A 17,690-nucleotide genomic window follows, 5' to 3' on the forward strand; every position below is an offset into this window, starting at 1 on the left:
AGGTTGGTGACCAGTATTACATTATATTACATAAGAATGCCTTTGATATGGTGGGCAAATGATAGGGAGCTCCAAAGAAAGGGATCCCATAAAAGCTCTGAATTGTTCAGAAGAATGATGGATAATTTTAGAATATCTGGGCCAGATGTTATATTTCCCTCATTGGACTTTTTCATTTATGTTGCACATATATAGAACATTTTTAACTTTTTTCATTGCATTTTTAATCTATTTTTCTCTACCTCAAACCTTAAAAATTTAGACCCTTAACTAGACAGAGAAAATATCCATATTATGGAATCAAAACATGTTATTTTACAGATGAGGAACAGAGACCTCCCGTGGCTAAGTGCTGACCAGGTATTCTAAGTGTCTCACAGTGTAGATAGCTCTGGGACTCCATGTTTATCACCTCTGTTTAATTTCAAGGAAAAAATGTACATAAAGACCAAGTAACTTGCCCAAACTCCCAAGCAATGAAGATGGAGGCCTTACAGTCAGAGTCTCTGGGTTGGAATGTGTTTATTAAACTTATTTTTAGCCCTGGCTGGTATGGCTCAGTGGATTGAGCACTATTCAGAGAACTGAAAGGCTGCTGGTTTGATTCCCAGTCAGGTCACATGCCGGGGTTTCAGGCCAGGTCACCAGTTGGGGTTACGTGAGAGGCAATCAATTGATGTATCTCTCACACATCTATGTTTCTCTCCCTCTCTTTCTCTCTTCCTCTTTCTCTCAAAATAAATAAAATCTTTAAAGAATAAAATAAAATAATTTTAATAGTTCATTTTTATTGTATTTCCCATTGCCATTTATCCTCCTTATACCTTCTTCCACCTTTGTAGTTATTGCCTATTGGTAGTCTGTCTGTATTACATGCTTTTGTCGGTCATTTACTTAACCTTTCATTCATTTATTCATTCAATAAATGGGTGTTAAACATCATCTCTATGCCATACATTTTGCTAAGTCTGGAGGATAAATGTGAAAGTGTTGGACTGTGGCTTTGGATGCCTACAGTCTGTTCTATCATGTCTTTGGAAGACACTGGAACATACTATTCTTGTCCTTCACTCCTCAGGAGCATTGACATATGATAAGTAAAATTTTATCTGAGCATATGTAGTATATACAGACAGATTAAATAAAAGGAAGGGAAATATATTCAGGTATATTAATTTGGTACTTTATTTCTACAATTTCCTAATTTAAAATATGATGACATGAAGGAGAATATTACCTTGAATACATTTACATTTTTAATGAGCAAACCTTCTATGAGTGTGTCATTGAACAAGAATATTGTAATGGTTACATAGAAAGCCATTGGATTATCAGGACATTAGGGGTATCATTCAACATCTGGCAATTAATGTTTACAAAGCACCTTACAATTTACAGTTTGCTTTCACATTTATTATTTAATTAATTCATGTGAGGTTTCATAGACGAACAAATACCAGGATGCCAAACATTTGATGATGGTGTGACCTCAAAAATAGGAAAAAATTAATATTTGTTGAAAATAATTTGAAACACCTGTGCCCTTACTTTTGCTTGTGCTTAAAAGTCTTATGTAAAATAAATATGTAGTAAACAAGAGTTTGTATTACCCTGATAGCATCTGTTAAGTCCATAAATTTTAATAAGTCTATGACATATGGTACAGGCTTCCACAGATATGATGACATGGAAAATCAATGAACTTGGAATTATAAAACTGAATACTTTTAATTTAGAAATATCCATATATTCCTTCAACAGTCTGCCATGGGCCAAAGGAATAAAAGACCAAAAGAGAAAAAAATTCCCTCAAGAAGTTAGCTCAAAGACTGGCTTGAAAGACAAGTTTAGAAAAATGAAGGATAACATGACAGAAGAAGCATAGGTTTTGAAGAAGCATATAAATGGGAAGCACTGATGTTGCCCAGGAGCATGTCTGGGGTATGTCAGTGAAGTCCTTACAGGAGAGGTGACATTTGAATAAATTCCCTGACACACCGGGAAAAGAGAATATTTCAGTAAAAGAAAATCTTGGGAGACAGAGGTGGGGCGGGAGGAGGAAGACCTGTCCTTGGGACCAGAAATAGTCCTGTGCAGCTTCAGCAAGAAGTGGCACAGGAAAGATAAGCAGAGTTGACTTCATCAAGAGACTTTTAGGCCATTTTAGAGTGCCTGGAATTTATCCTGGAACGACGTTTTAGGGGCAGCATTAAAGTGTTTCTTGTTCCAGTAGGTTTTGGAGAGGCTGCATATTTTTGTTGCTTCTGAAGATTCATAATGCACATTCACATATGCAAGATTTTCAGAATTTGTGCAATGAAGAAACTTTTTTCACTTTAATTAGTAGTTCCCACATTTATTTGAACATGGAATCATTCTTCTCCACAGAATATTCACAGAATATTGGATCATTTTCTTATGAAATGCTCCTTTAAAGCATTAGGGTACCAAGAGATGGGTTTTTAATCAGGTGAAGTGACATGATCCAAATCCCTTATTTTGAAATACTTAGGAAAGTTGTATTTGGAAGCAGAGTGGGAGGTGGGTTCAAGGAGCCCAAGCCTGAAGATAGGGAAACTAGTTAGGCAGTTAAGGCATTAGCCCAAGAGAGATGTGAGGTGGCTTTAGCAAAGCAGGTAACATGGGTATGGAAAGGAAGCACATTTGAGATCTGAGGAGGAGACAGAGCTGTAGGGTCTTGGTTGCCTTTTGTATGTCTGCTTAAAAAAAGGTATCTCAGATGACTCCCAAGTGACTGCATGGGTAACCTGAAAGTCATATCCATGGATGTAGAAGGAAGAGACTGAGGCAGTGGGAAGATGATAAACTCTGTTGTAGACATTGCAGGCACTCACTAGACATTCAAGTAGAGAAGCTTAGGAGACAGATATAATATGCATCTGGGAATCAGGAAGGATTGGAGGCAAACAAGATATTTTCCAGTGCTAGGAATCACCCCTTGATTCTTAGTATTATGTTTAAGAGCAATTGTGACATAATGGGTCTACAGCTGATGCAACAAATCATAAACTGGGTGGCTTAAAACAAACTTATTCTGTCACTACTAGAAACTAGAAATCCCAAGTCAAGGTGTCAGTAAGGATTAGTTCCTTCTGGAGTTTCTGAGGGGGAATCTCTTCCATGCCTCTTGCTTAGGTCCTGGTGGCTGCTGACTTTCCTTAGTGTGGCTTGGTTTTTAGATGCATAACTCCAATCTCTGTCTCCATAATCACGTGACCTTCTTCCTCATGTCTCTGAATGTCAAATCTTTCTCTCCTTTCTCTTACAAAGACACCTGTCATAGGCTCTCAGCCTCACCCTAAATACAGGTGATCTCATTTCAAGATCCTTAATTTAATTACATCTTCAAGGACTCCATTTCCAAATCAGGTCACATTCACAGACACAGACACAGACATGGGGGGTGAGGATAAGACACAGACATATGTTTGTGAGAAACACAACTTACCCGACTGCAAGTAGTTTCCTGTTTTTCTTTGCACCTTTCAACAGCTTGTTTCATTGTGGAGCAGCCATTACTCTCTTTTTCTTTTTATATTTTATCATCTCTTAGATTGGACTTTGCAATTTGTATATTTTTTCTGCCCCTGAAAATATATAACAGGGGCCTTTTTTAATTTTGAGAATTTTGTTGGTAATGGTTAAGAAAACACACTGAAGACACAAAACATTAATTCATGGTAAATTTTATGAGGTTATAGAACCTCACAACTATGTTTATGATTCCCAACTTGCATTTCCCAAATCTCCTCTGAGATGTCAAATGGAGCCATGTTGGCCTTTGCCCTCTCATTTCCCTCCTGAGATAGAGGCTCACTAAACCTCTCCTAAACACATACCTGCCTTCCGATCCTGCCTTTAGATGCAATTACTGCCTCAATATACAAGGATGGAAGAGTAAAATATGGCAAGTGATCATTTTGGGTCTTTTTGGATTCTAATGGGGGACTTCCATTTAACTGAACCTCTCCACCAACAAGTAATGATATCTCCTCACAGACTTTATCATAGTGGTTCAAACCATGTATGAAGACTGCAGAGAGTAAGCATAGATGGGAAATGAAAAAAGAAAGAAAAGAAAGAAACCAGCATTTTCTATTGTCTCTTCAGGTACCAAGTCTTATATATACCTTCACATGTGTTATTTTGTTTAATTCTTCCAGACCTTACATTTATTTTACAGGTGAGGGTAGTGGAAACTCAGTGAGATTGTTACAATTTGTCAAATATCGCACTTTCCAAGAATTAGAAACCCAGACCCATCAAACCCAAATTTTACCTGTTTTACTCATGCTATTTGGCAGATAAACCAATGGTTATGAAATAACTATTGTACCACAAAAACCTATCTTAACTCATTTAATCCTCACAACATTTGTGTTGTCTGGTGAGTGTTATCCCCATGTAACTAATGAGTCTATTGAGACTTAGAAAAGTAAAACAGCACGCACAGTTTTATAGCTAGTAAGTGAAAAAGCTGGGATTTTAGTTCAGGCTTGTCCAACTCTGAAACATACACTTCTCCTAAGGATTGAAACCCTGCAGCAAAATCTAAAGAGCAGATGCAAAAAGGATCCCAGGAAAGGATATGAAGATGGAGGAGTCAGAGAGGAGAGGGGATCCAGGGCTATGATGAGAAACAAGGAAGGAAGGAGTTTCAGTGAGGAGTTGCTCAGTGCTATCATTCTGCAAGGATGGAAAATGCCTCTTTTATTTGGCAATGAAAAGGACACAGGAAGCAGATACAAGATTGCATTAGGAATGGGAGGGTGAGGAAGGAGTGGGAGAGTATGAATCTTTGAGAAGCTTTGGCTTGTAAGGTAAATAGACAGATAGAACAAGAGAGCAACACAAAGTTGAGGGAGAGACTTAATTTCCTTGTTTTAGGAGGAGAACCTTCCGTAATTACAAGTTGAGATGGTGGAGATGGGCGAGAAGGGCATATAGATGACAAACGTGAAACAGAACACCCATGACAGGGTATAGGAGTCTGGGACACGAGTGTACATGAGTCACCTTGAATGAAGTTAGAGGCACTGTTTTCACAGAAGCAGAAAGAGGCATAGATGGAGATAAATCTGACGCTAGCCTGGGTTGAGAATGGGAGGGGGGAGCAGGAAGGTCCAAAATCAGAGGCCAAACCATTTGCCAAGAGAGGGAGTCACAGGTTTGGGAACTTGATGACTGCAATAAGAACAGACTGTAAACAACCACCAGACAATCCCTGGAGTGTTAATTCTGTAGTGTAGAAATGGCTTTTACGATTTAATGTGAGAGGTACCAATGTAAGTATTTCATATAGCATGTTAACTAATACTCAAGAGTCTCTAAAAGAAAGAATGTTTACTTTAAAATGAACACCTATTTCCACCTGCATGCGAGCACACACCTCAACTCAGAAGAAGCCGTTACAGAAGACACGATACATCTGCCAGTCATTTACCCCCACAACAATTTGCATCTCTTTTGCATCTGTGTTAATGATTTTCTCTACACAATATTATCTTGGCAGCACCTAAAAAGCATAAAGAATTTTACATTTTATTCAATGCCATGTGTCAAACCATTTCACATATATCTGTGTTCTGGAAAAGCTAAACAGACTACGGAAGTGCACAATGTCAGGTTGTACACAAACAGGAGTTAGAGGGTAGGAAAAGCAAGCCGTTCCTCTTAGCATGTTACTAACTGAACGTACACCAAGACCATCACTGCCATATAAGAGCTGTATTTCTTTCTAGAGTGGTAGCATTTATGAACAGAATAGCTCAAGAATAATATATGAAGAAGGTTGTTCAAGCCAGGGTAATATGATGTTGATGCTAACAACAACCACCTTTTATAGTAAATCTTAACCCTAAAGGTCTGACTTGGGTCTAGAAAGTTGTTCATATGGAAAATAATACAATAGTTAATAAATAATAATGCAAGAATAGACTCTGTTTCATGCCCTCACAACTGTAAGCCTAGTTTTGACCCACCCTGTAGAGTAGCTCCTGGCTCCCTCTTCTACTGACTACCCTGGAACTTCTCATTCTGCCTGAAGACCGGAGGGCGAGGTCTGGTCTGTGCACAGTAAAGAGGGGGTGGGGGAGCGGCAGTGCTGCACTAATCTCCCATCAGCCTCTTCAACAGAAATGTTTAAGCAGTGAGAAAGTACCCTATGTTTTTTGGCAATCAGCAGATCAGATAGAGGAGCCTAGCTATACAACGAGGATGTGTAATCTGACATGATTAGACAAGGCTCTTTAGTACCAGAACATTCATAATTGAGACAAAGAAATAGTATTAATAACACTTTCCTAACACGGCAGTTAGCCATTTTATATTTCCTTTCTTTAATCTTAGTGTTTTTCAACAAATCATGGGATTTAATAGTGTGTTTTGGCAGATTAGAGGATTTATGGCCCAGATGTTTTTTGTTCTAAAAATGGATTAGGGTGTAAAGTTTGCTGGAATCCATGGAACATGTTGAGGCAAGCCGGTCATTTTATGTGTGATTAGTGCCTGCCTTCTGTCTCACAGTCCCTCCATCTGTCACAATTCACCAATGGATCTGGTTAGATTTAGCCTCATGTCACAAACAAGTCCCTTTTCTGGGCAATTTCATATTATAGATTCAGTTTACGCCATTTTATGCCCTAGTTAAGAAATAAGGAGAGCAGAATATGAGATATTAGCTTTCCTTTCAATATTTGCAAAACAATCTTTTCTCATTAGTATTCTACCTTAAGATCTTGCAAGTTATCATAATAATGTACATCAAGTAAATAAAGGGCCAGTGTTAAGGTTAAATTTAAATTAGTTTTGCTTCTTATACCTGTTATTTTTAAAAACATATATTTTGGCTTTTTTATGCTAACTCTGGATTGTAAAGCAGATACAGGCTGGTCATTTGACCATCTTTTTAAGAGTGTGAATTGAGTGACTATACTTACCAGTAGCCAAAATTTTTTAAAATCAAACAATTACAGGTGCTTGGTTACAGTCTGAGCTTGAAATGTAGCCTCTTAACTATCACAAGGATGTATCCATAGTAAACCACTGCCACCTGGGGTTTATTTCCCCATAAATGGATTCAGAGGCAAAATGCTCTTCTTTGTCAGTTAAATTGATTTATTCTTTCTGTAAATAACAACCTAAACATGCTATACATAAACTTTAAATTGACCTTTTTAATGCTATGAGAGTGTCAGTAATTGTACTGATAATTATCAATATCGGTATTCTATGGTAAAAGTCAAATAATCCTTACATGAAAAAATCAAAGGTAGGTTTTAGTTTTGTACTACAAAATATTCACGTAACTAAAAAGAAGTTTTTTTTTTAGATTTTATTTATTTACTTTTAGAGGGGGAAGGGAGGGAGAGAGAGAGAGAGAGAAAGAAACATCAATGTGCGATTGCTGGGGGTCATGGCCTACAACCCAGGCACGTACCCTGACTGGGAATCGAACCTGAAACACTTTGGTTCACAGCCCGCACTCAATCCACTGAGCTATGCCAGCCAGGGCCTAAAAAGAGTTTATTTAAAAATAGTATTTTAAACTTCTTTCCAAATGTGTGAAGACAACTATATTTCACTTAAATATTATATTTTTATTACATATGTTTGGCACCATTTCATACATAACTATGTGAATCAATCATCAATTACTTATTCATTCATTCATTTAGATAAATTCTGCTGAGCATTATTATATGCCAGGCACTAGCCATTACACCCAAAAGAAGTGATTGTTATGGTTAAAGGTTAACTTATCCGTGCATTCGCACAAAATATATCCTTTGTTCTGTCACATCTTCAGGTTACTTAAATGACCATGATGCTGTCACCAAGGCAATCCAAGAAGCTCGGCAGATGAAGGAGCAACTTCGGCGGGAACAACAGGTGCTTGATGGGAAGGTGGCTGTTGTGAATAGTCTAGGTCTCAATAACTGCCGGACAGAAAAGGTTAGTTCATAAACTAACTGACTTTCCCAAAATACTTCAATTACCTGAATACTTTTCTTCTTTTTTTTTTGTCTTTTCAATCTTCTCATCATCTCAAAATAATGGTTCTCCTCACTTTTTTCTTCTGTCATTCAGAAGTCTGCATGTCCATTCTAATCAAAACCAGCGATATATAGGCAGGGTTATAATTATCTTGTATCTGTCTTCAAACTTCATTGACAATTAATATCTCCTTTTCTGCTATCCATTTGTATTAAAATGAAATGGCATTTGTGATATGAGTCTGAGTGAAAGTTTTGCTTTATAGAGATGCTTAACTTGTATTTGGGGATGAGCTGGATTTGGAAATGCTGAATCTTCTTTAACCAGCATAAGCTTGGATGATACCCATGCTCATAATCTAAGTATCTAGGATCCTGAGCTTGTCATATGTTTCTAATGTAAAGCACTGTCAAGTTTTAGGTGATTGCACAATTGGAAAATTTAACTTTATTATAAAACAAACTGATTTTTCTAAACTTGGACATTATTATTCCACCTAAGACCAGTGAAACTTCTGAATTTATCTGATGTGTAATAAGTTTCAACTCTTACCTAAACTAGATTGCATTTTATTCAGAAAAATATAAATTATAGAAAGCTTATAGTGATGTACTTCTTTTGGTAATGTTTTATCTGCTTTGAATTGAAATCTTAAACTTCAATTCAAAGTTATTGAATTTCTTTTACATAAATAACCCTCTAGTGACATAGCTACAATAGGTAAAAGGGGAAAATGACCAACTTCTGAGCAATAACTTGATAGTTAATCATCACAGGAAACATGAGTCAAATGGCATTGTAGAGAAGGAGCAGTTTGGTACTTTGGATAGCTTTCTGGTCACCCTGGCTTTATAATCTCTAAGAAGCTGGCAGTCTGCATAGTGAAGAAGTGTATGCATGCTCTTATCACAACCATACTTTTTTTTCTGATCCAAATATGGGTCAAAAAGTTTAATTCTGTTCTGTTTCTAAAGGGGAGAGCAAAACACAGGTCAGTATATCATCCCTTGCAGTCTCACGACATATGAACACATCAGTGCAGCAAGAAGGGCACAAAATTTTTCTAGCTCAGCACCAGAAGGGAAGGGGGAAAGCAAAGTGACAGCTATGAGAAGAAATGATAGCAAGCATAAAGGAATTTATATTCAAATATTTAAACATTCTTGAAAGGATGCTTGAACAGAAATTCCTTTTTTCCTGCTCCCGGTGTAGAAATGAGTTTAACACTCAGCCAGATGCTAATGCAAAGTGACTCAAGCTATTCCTCGCAAGCATAGCTAAATTGCCGTTATTTGTTAAGCGCATTGAATTCAGCTGTGGATACAGCAGTTGGTTGCATTCAGCAAGCATCTGTACCTTTCTTTCTTTTTTTTTTAATCCTCCAAAGCAGAGACAACTCTACCTATCTCCCCCCTCTCCTCCCCTGTGCTGGCTGGGAATTGTCAAGTGACAACCGACCAAATCCTTTTGGACAGGAAGCCTTCATGCTAAGTTCTATATACTTGCAAAACAGGCCTTGTGGTTGGATCAGGGAGCCCATTAAAAGCACTTTGATGGTATGGAAATTCATCTTCATGAAGCTCCTAGGCCCCTAAGCAGCATGCAGTTTAGCTCTGGTTACAGATCAGTCATTCACATCGGAGGGCAATAATTGTGCCGATGGCTTGTAAAGCAATGGAAGTGCATAAAATAATCCCGGGCCCTCCACCATAGCACTGCGAGTTAATCTTCTCTAATACAGATCAGCTGTTGTTCTAACACATGACTTTATCCTAGCTCCAGCGACTCTGCTCAGCCTTTTGATTAAGTAACAGGAGTGGAACCATCTGCATTGACTTCATTCCATAGTTGTCCATTGTTAGGGGACCTCATTTCCACTTCTTGTTCCACTTCCACCATTATACTTTATTTTATTTCTCTGATTGGCACCTCCTATTTGAGGTGCAGGAGCTAGAGTTGCCTCTGTTGAAAGCTGCTGCTTTCAGTTTTCCTCTTTTGTAGAATTATAATAACATTTTTAAAAGACTATTTTTGAAATAATACCTGCCAAAATTTGCTGGCCAATTAAGATGTCTTAACCATGCATTTTTGATGCAGTTGTGTTAACATCTTCAATTAAACTCTTGTACTTTTATGAGTTTTCAAGTGAAAATCTTTAAATATGAAGGTGAGCAGTTCCATTAGTATAATAACATGGCAAACTCTCATAATGTGTATGTAGACATTTTCAGCAGGATCCAAACTAGTTCACCCCTTATGTTACTCTTCACACCTGACAATGAAATTATGATCATTGAGGCTCTCTTAGAAATGGGTATTGTTGTGGTTGCCTTTTCTTGTTGAACTAACTTGGGTATCACTTCTACAACATCAATGATTAATATATGTCTGTACAACTCATGGGAATGAGATGATGTCAAATTTATATTTTTCAATCAGTAAGTATTCAACATTAACACCTATCATGTATTAGGGATAATGCTATGTACTTGAAATGCCGCAATGAATAAGAAAAACGTCCTCTGCCTTTATAGTGTTTATAGTTGAGATCAAATTATTTTGACCATTAATCATGACATATTTATGTTTGTAGGTCTATCTATGGGAATTGAATAAGGACCCCATATGACTTAGCATATCAGATCAGTTATATACCTGAGTTGACAAAGGTGGAAACTTGTTCTTCCACATAAAGTGGCATCACTAAATATATTGTGTATTTCTCTAGTACCTATCTTTTTAATAGTACCTATCTTTTATGACTTTTACAATCATCCAATTTTAGCCTTGCCAAAGCATAGGTAGAATTGGTTTGACATTTTCCTTTATAGTTCTTAATGAAAGACAAACAGAACATAGGATAACATCCTTTTATAGTTTATACTATTATAGTCTCATGTCATGTGAATCACAAAAGGAGAATTTTTTTCTCTTTAAAACAATACTCTCAATTTTCATAATCCAGAAGATATAAGGAGTGGGTACAATAAGGGAGAGAAGAAGATAAGAAGAAGCTGGGAGAAAGGGAAGGGGGAAAGAAACTCAGCCTGGTGCTTTCCATCACTCTAAAAGGTGATACCAAAACTTAGATCCAGATAATTGGAATCCCGTAGTGGAAGTCTGTTTTTTTTTTTTTTTGAGTACACAGACATTATACACATTAACTTTTCTTCACATTTCAGATGACCGGTATGGTTGTCCCAACTAGAAAGTCTTAATTCTGAAAAGCCGCATTGGACAGTGAAAACAGTTAGAGGTGTGAAGAAAGGGATGACTGTATTCTGGCAACATGTACTAAAGCATGCAATGAAGGTCATTTTTACCGAAACACATATTAATTGAAGACTTCTAAAAGATTTTGTACTGCTTAACTTTTCTTGGAAGTGTTTCAACATACTCAAGAACTGTGTGTGTCAGGTTTCTTGGAAACTCTGGGACACAGTGTTATTTATAATTGTCATCTCTGGTTAATTATAGCCTGATTGTATATTCAAATAATGTTATCTTTTTACCACACAGCTCTGTTACAGATTAGTGTTATGGATGAATACGTAAGCCTCTTAGGTAGAAAGACTCAGAAAGAAGACCCTCATATATTTGTTTTGTGAAAAACACCCACTTTGCTTCATTAACATGTAAACGGCAGTTTTAACCACACATTCAACTGCATATGCAGGTTCTGACCTTGAGTTTGAAGGTATCCATAACTAAAAGGTGAGTCCACCAGGCAATACAAATATATTAGAGACCCAATGCTCTGGACTGAAATGAAGAATAGACCAGAAGTTTCCCTGCCCTTTCCTCTCACTCCCAATATTGTTATCTTAGGAAAATGATACTTATGCTGTAATATTGGTAAGGAATGTATTTAAACCTTCAGTCAAGATGATAAACATAATCACATCAAAATTATACCTAAACTACTGAAAACCCATCATTCAGAACCACCTGAAATCGAGCTGAATAGTAGTTCTAAAACTAGGGAATGAAAGAAGCCACATCAAGGCTGGTAGGAGAGACAGAGTTATGAAAGGGGCTGGTCCCACATCTACATGTGGTGGAAAAATCAGGAGGGGTATCTGGGCTGTGGAGGTCCCTCCTGGAGGATCTAGGGGTGCCAGTCCATATCAGGCACCCCAGTCCAGGGTTCCAGTGCCAGGAAGAGAAGTTCCCATACTCCTGGCTGTAAAACCCAGCAGTGATTGAGGATAAGGAAGATGGAAGCTTCTGGAGTCCCAGGCAGCTCCTCGTAAAGGGCCCAAAAATAAACAAACTCAGACTCATTCCCTCTGAGCTCCAGTGTGGGGAACAGCAGCTTGAAAGGCACCAGAGGCATTTGGGGAGGAACTGGAATGTCCATCATCAGGACAAGAACTGGGGGACAGCTTTCTCCCAGACAGAAGAGCTAGCAGAGGCTATTGTGTCTTTGCTGAGCCCTTCCCCCACAGAGCTGGAAGGCAGGTGCCATATCTGAGCCTCTTTCATCCTGGCTATCACTGTTTACCCTACCCTAGTGATTCCCTGAGGCCCCACCCCACCCAACTTTCAGGCCTACCCAAGCTGCTTCCAGTGAGTGACTTTCCTATACAAATAGCCTGTTTGGGCTCATGCTTCATATTTTTCTAAAATCTTTCAAACAAGCAGCATCTGGTCTCAGCAAGCCTCGTACCTCTTGCTAACTGACTCCAGCCCTGGCTTTAGCAGCAGCCTGCCCTGTTTGCAGCTGGGATTTGATTGGGCATCTCCAAGCCCAGCACAAGTAGCAGCTATCTGCAGATCATTTTGTAGTTCTTGCTGGGGGGGGGTCTTGGACAGAACACAGGTGGCAGCTGACAATGGCCTGCACATCTCAGGAGGCCTCAGAGACAGTAAACCCAGTGGACAGGTTTAGATGATGTCAGATTATCACCACCCAACCACCTCCCTAAACAAAATACTCAAGGGCTGGACTCATTGTTCACCAGAGCTCTGCTGAAGTAAGTCCTGCTCTGTGGGCTGGGCCCATACATAACTGATTCACCAAGGTGGTAGGAGATCAGTGATTGGTGGTTGCAGTCAGTGCTTACAGCTGATTGGCCTGGGACGTGGTCCCTCCCATTGACATGCCAAGAGCTATCAAGGCTCAACTACAAGGGGAAAGTGTACACAGCCCACATGAAGGTGCACCTTGAGTGCCCAGCTTGAGTGACCAGAGGGGATGTGTCACTGGATCCTACATGACACCTACTACATTAGGCCATTATACCAAGCCTGGGAGATATAACAGCTCTGCCTAATACATTGAGTCAAACACAAGGAACTTACCAAAATGAGGAGACAAAGAAACATGTCCCAAATGAAAAAAAATGGAAGAAGACTCCAGAAAAAGAACTAAAGATAATCAAGAAAAACATCTAGATGCAGAGTTCAAAACATTGGGTAAAAGGATGCCAATTAATTTAATGAGAACCTCAACAGTATTAAAAAAGACATGCCAGAAATGAAGGATACACTAACTGAAATGAAGAATAATTTATGGGACTCAACAGTAGAGTAGCTGAAGCTGAGAATCAAATCAGCAATTTGGAATACTAGGAAGCAAAAAACACCCAATCAGAACAGCAAAAAGACAAAGAACCGTCCCCCCTCCAATGTAGATACTCTACAGAGCCTCTGGGAAATTTTCAAGCACACTAACATTTGCATAATGTGGGTCCCTGAAAGACAGGAAACAGAACAAGAAATTGAAAACTTATTTGAGAAACTAATAACAGAAAACTTTCCTAATTTAGTGAAGGAAATAGGCATACAAGTCTAGGAAGAGCAGAGATCCCCAAACAGGATGAACCCAAAGAGGCCCACACCAAGATACATCATAATTAAAAAGCCAAAGGTTAAAAAGAAAGAGAAAATCTTAAAAGCAGCAAGAGAAAAGTAGTTAGTTACCTACAAGGGAGCTCCCATAAAACTGTCAGCTGATTTCTCAGTAGAAACTTTGTAGGCCAGAAGGTATTTGCGAGAAATATTCAGTGATGAAAAGCAAGGACCTACAATCAAGAGTACTCTACCCAGCAAAGTTATCATTTAGAATCAAAGGACAGATAAAGAGCTTTCTAGGCAAGAGAAAGCTAAAGGAGTTCATCATCACCAAATCAGTGCTATATGAAATGTTAAATGGTCTTAAGAATATGAAAAAAAGATAAAAAAATATAAATAATAAAATGGCAATAAATACATATCTATCAACAATTGAATCTAAAAACAAAATAAATGAACAAGCACAACAGAAGCAGACACACAGATACAGAGAACATTTTGACAGTTGCTAGATTGTGGGGGGCGGGGGGCTGGAGAATGGGTGAAAGAAGTGAAGGAATTAAGAATTATAAATTGGTTGTTAAAGAATTGTAATGGGGATAAAAAGCACAGCATAAAGAATATAGTCGATAATATTCTAATAACTATGCATGGCATCAGATGGGAGTGAGATATATCGGGATGATCAGTTAGTGAGTTATGTAATGTCTAGTCACTGGGGTGTACACTTGAACCTAATATAATAATTTATGTTAACTGTAATTGAAAATTAAAAATGATAACATTTTTTAAAGAAATGTAATTATTACATGTATCAAGAAATCTAAATACAGTAGCTTCAACAAGGATTAAGTTTTCGCTTATAATGAAGAAAGAAGCAGAAGGTTGGTGACATTAGTTTATCAGCTCAGTGAGTCAAGGTTAAAATTTCTGTGATTTTCTTAGTTTTCTTACAGAGCCACACGTGTTGTTGCACCTACATCAATCCCATGAAGGCAAGCAGTTCTAGGAAGGGGAATTAGTTTTCTCTTTGCTAAGTTCAGTCTCCATTCCCATGGGGATGTTTTTCATTCCTCCTTCATTCACATAGCCTTGTTTTTCATGTCATTCTCAGAAGGATGCTTTACTGCACGCCCCAGGTTGGCTTCCACACACCTCTCCTTTGGGCAGTGCTGGGCCACATGCACATCTTTGTAACAATACTAGGTAAAGGAAGAGAGATTGCTTTAAAATGATCATGAATTATTTTCTGGGACTGAATGAGAGCCCTTATTCTATCCTTCCTTAAATCAAGGGATATATTAAGATTAAAGATAATATTGGCAAGAAAGAAAAAAAGGACCACAATGGCTACTGGTTACGAAAAGGCCATTGTGATCCACAGCTGCATTAGAAAAGTTAGATCAAAGCTCTTAAAACTGCTTTGTTTTTATTGTTTCATATTTGTTGTCATCCATGTAACTACGTTTGCTCTTCCCTCTGTTACATGTTTAGGACCTTCCATGTGACTTGCCTGTGGTTCATAAAGAATTATATCATATGCAATCACATCCAAAAGAAGGCATTGTTTGGTAACAGGTTGAATCATTAAATAGTGTTCACACACATGCTCTCTACCTGTTAAGGCCAACTTCTGTATTGCTTGTCTGATATAAAACAGATGTCATTCACAAAAATAAACATGCAAATATGTGCATACATTTCTTATGGGAGAGAATGTATTCATTAAATATTAATTGCCTTTAGTGTACCTGAAATTTAAATACCTGCATGTGCTATGAATGCATCTAGAACTACAAGGTAGAATAGCTGGAAAAATGTCTTACTTTTTCTTCTGAGATTCAGTGAAAATTCTTTGCAAATTTCCATAGAATAAGATGAAAATTTGGTGAATAACATGTATATTGTAGATTATAATTTACTCAGTAATAACATCAGTTTCTCTTTCCAGTTGTCAGTCATATCCATAAGAAGCTTTACCACAGACTATATACCTAGGCAGATTTGTAACTAAAGGTGACTTTTCATTACTCTGGCACTTGGAAATTCTTCCATTACAACCTCCTCTTTGCTGCCATTGTCATCCCTTTTCTTTCCCTCTAACAGAGTGCCAAACGTGAAACGACAGTGACCAATGTTGACTTAATGTGGATGTTTAATAATGAAAAAAGTGTGTCAGTCCCAGCATTAGTTACAAATGGCAGTAAGTGTATCAGATGGCAGCCCTGTAATAATTTTACATCCATCATTCTTTCCTGATGCTTCGCTGGCCATCTGATGGATGGGGCCAGCAGCGTTAACTCTTCAGAAACTGACACAGCGCATCTAGTTCAGCATTACTTAACACATGCCCCTTCCCTGAGACGAGGAGGAGGCATGTGAGCAACTGTGAACTACAGGTTTTTCTTTGAAAAAGGTGAATATGAAGGGACGCATGCCTCTGCATTCAGTGGAAGATTCTACAATTATTTAGTGATTTATAAATTGTTTTTGAAGATGCTTCCTTTAGTTGAAATGCATTAGAAAAGTCAAATTAGAATTAGATATTTCAGTGGTTAGAGACTTTATGAAGGAGAAAACATGTTAGATAAATCCTTCAGGAGGAAATGAGATATTGCAACAGTTGTGGTCAAGCAGGAGCTTTTACTAAGGGGTGGAGTTGGGGGAGTGTGTGTGTGTGAAAAGAAATCCCTAAACTTTTAAAGCCACTGGCTAGAATTTGCCTAGGAACAAATGAAAATAACAAAATGATTGATATTTTATCTTTATAAAAGTATATATATATTATTTTTAAGTTTCTACATATAATTATGTATTTGGTGACTCTAAAAGATACACAAAATCTGGTGTTGAATACTTGCCTTTTATTGCTGGAGTCTTCTACATTGCAAATGTATATAAATGGATAGGGAACTGCTTTCTAGGCAACTGATTATTTAAAAATCTAGACCAGCTTCTTACATGCAAGTTGGCATTTGATTCTTAGCTTCCCTTTTCTTTTGTTTTTCATTCATAAAACCTTCTTAATTCTGAGGGTCTTAGCTAGGGAACACTTCTTATGGGACAGGAAAGGAGAGGAAAACCCCTCAGTGAATATTATCAGCACAGAGCAGCCCGTTTTGAAAGACCATGACAAAAAGGCAAATAGGTATTATGTCATCACCCATCCATCACTCTATATGTCAGCCTTTCAATAATTCCAATCGACATTCTCGACAGGCTGGTGCAAGTTAAAGGGGCTGTTTGTTTCCAGAAATTGAGTATAGGCTGTCTATAGTCTTTTGTTCCAGATGGGGTTTTTTCTGTGTCTTTTCATTTCTTTCTTTTCTTTTTGGGCGTATTTAATTGAAATACATGCCGAGATTGCAGACTGCAAAGATCAGAGCTGTTTTCGTCCAGCAGTGGTAACTATGCATTAAACATTTTGATTTGTTTGAGCTTGAAGTTTAGTCCTTTTTTTGCCATTTGCTTCATGGAGTTTGTGTATATTTACAGCCTCTGCATTTAATGGCCACATGCCTTATTTTCACAGATGGCCAGTGGAAGACTTTTTCTTTCTCTTAGTATAGCCCGCTTTCAGTTTTGCTACATTTGTCACAGTGCCACTACTTGCAGCTAGCAAGTGCCCACGCTTGGTGGGGAGCAATTATGGTGTGAGTTTTTAAGGAGCTTTTTAAAGGTTTTTTTTTTCAGTAAACTTTTTATGGTTTAATTTTCAAGCCTAGAAAAGCTATGCGTGTTTTCAAACAGAGAGTCTTGTGTTCTTTACATCATTCTGGTACAGGGTGGTGCAGGATGGCTCAGTAAAATGGGTCACGCAGGGCACACCAGAGGCGGCTTTCAGAGAGACACCCACCAGCCTCTCTGATGATTGAAAT

The 17,690-nt window shown here is 38.0% G+C and overlaps 1 protein-coding gene across 6 annotated transcripts in view; it reads left to right on the plus strand.

The window, feature by feature from the left end:
• Positions 1-17,690, plus strand: part of SOX5 (SRY-box transcription factor 5) — a 930,694-nt gene that overhangs the window by 888,090 nt on the left and 24,914 nt on the right. For all 6 annotated transcript variants that reach the window (XM_045829753.1, XM_045829752.1, XM_045829754.1 and 3 more), the window contains one exon: positions 7,829-7,974. In XM_045829753.1, the coding sequence (XP_045685709.1) occupies positions 7,829-7,974 (146 nt within the window). The remainder of the gene's footprint in view (positions 1-7,828; positions 7,975-17,690) is intronic.

Source organism: Phyllostomus hastatus, unplaced genomic scaffold (genome assembly GCF_019186645.2).
Source record: "Phyllostomus hastatus isolate PE091 unplaced genomic scaffold, TTU_PhHast_1.1 phas_scaffold_93, whole genome shotgun sequence".
NCBI classification, from domain to species: Eukaryota; Metazoa; Chordata; class Mammalia; order Chiroptera; family Phyllostomidae; genus Phyllostomus; species Phyllostomus hastatus.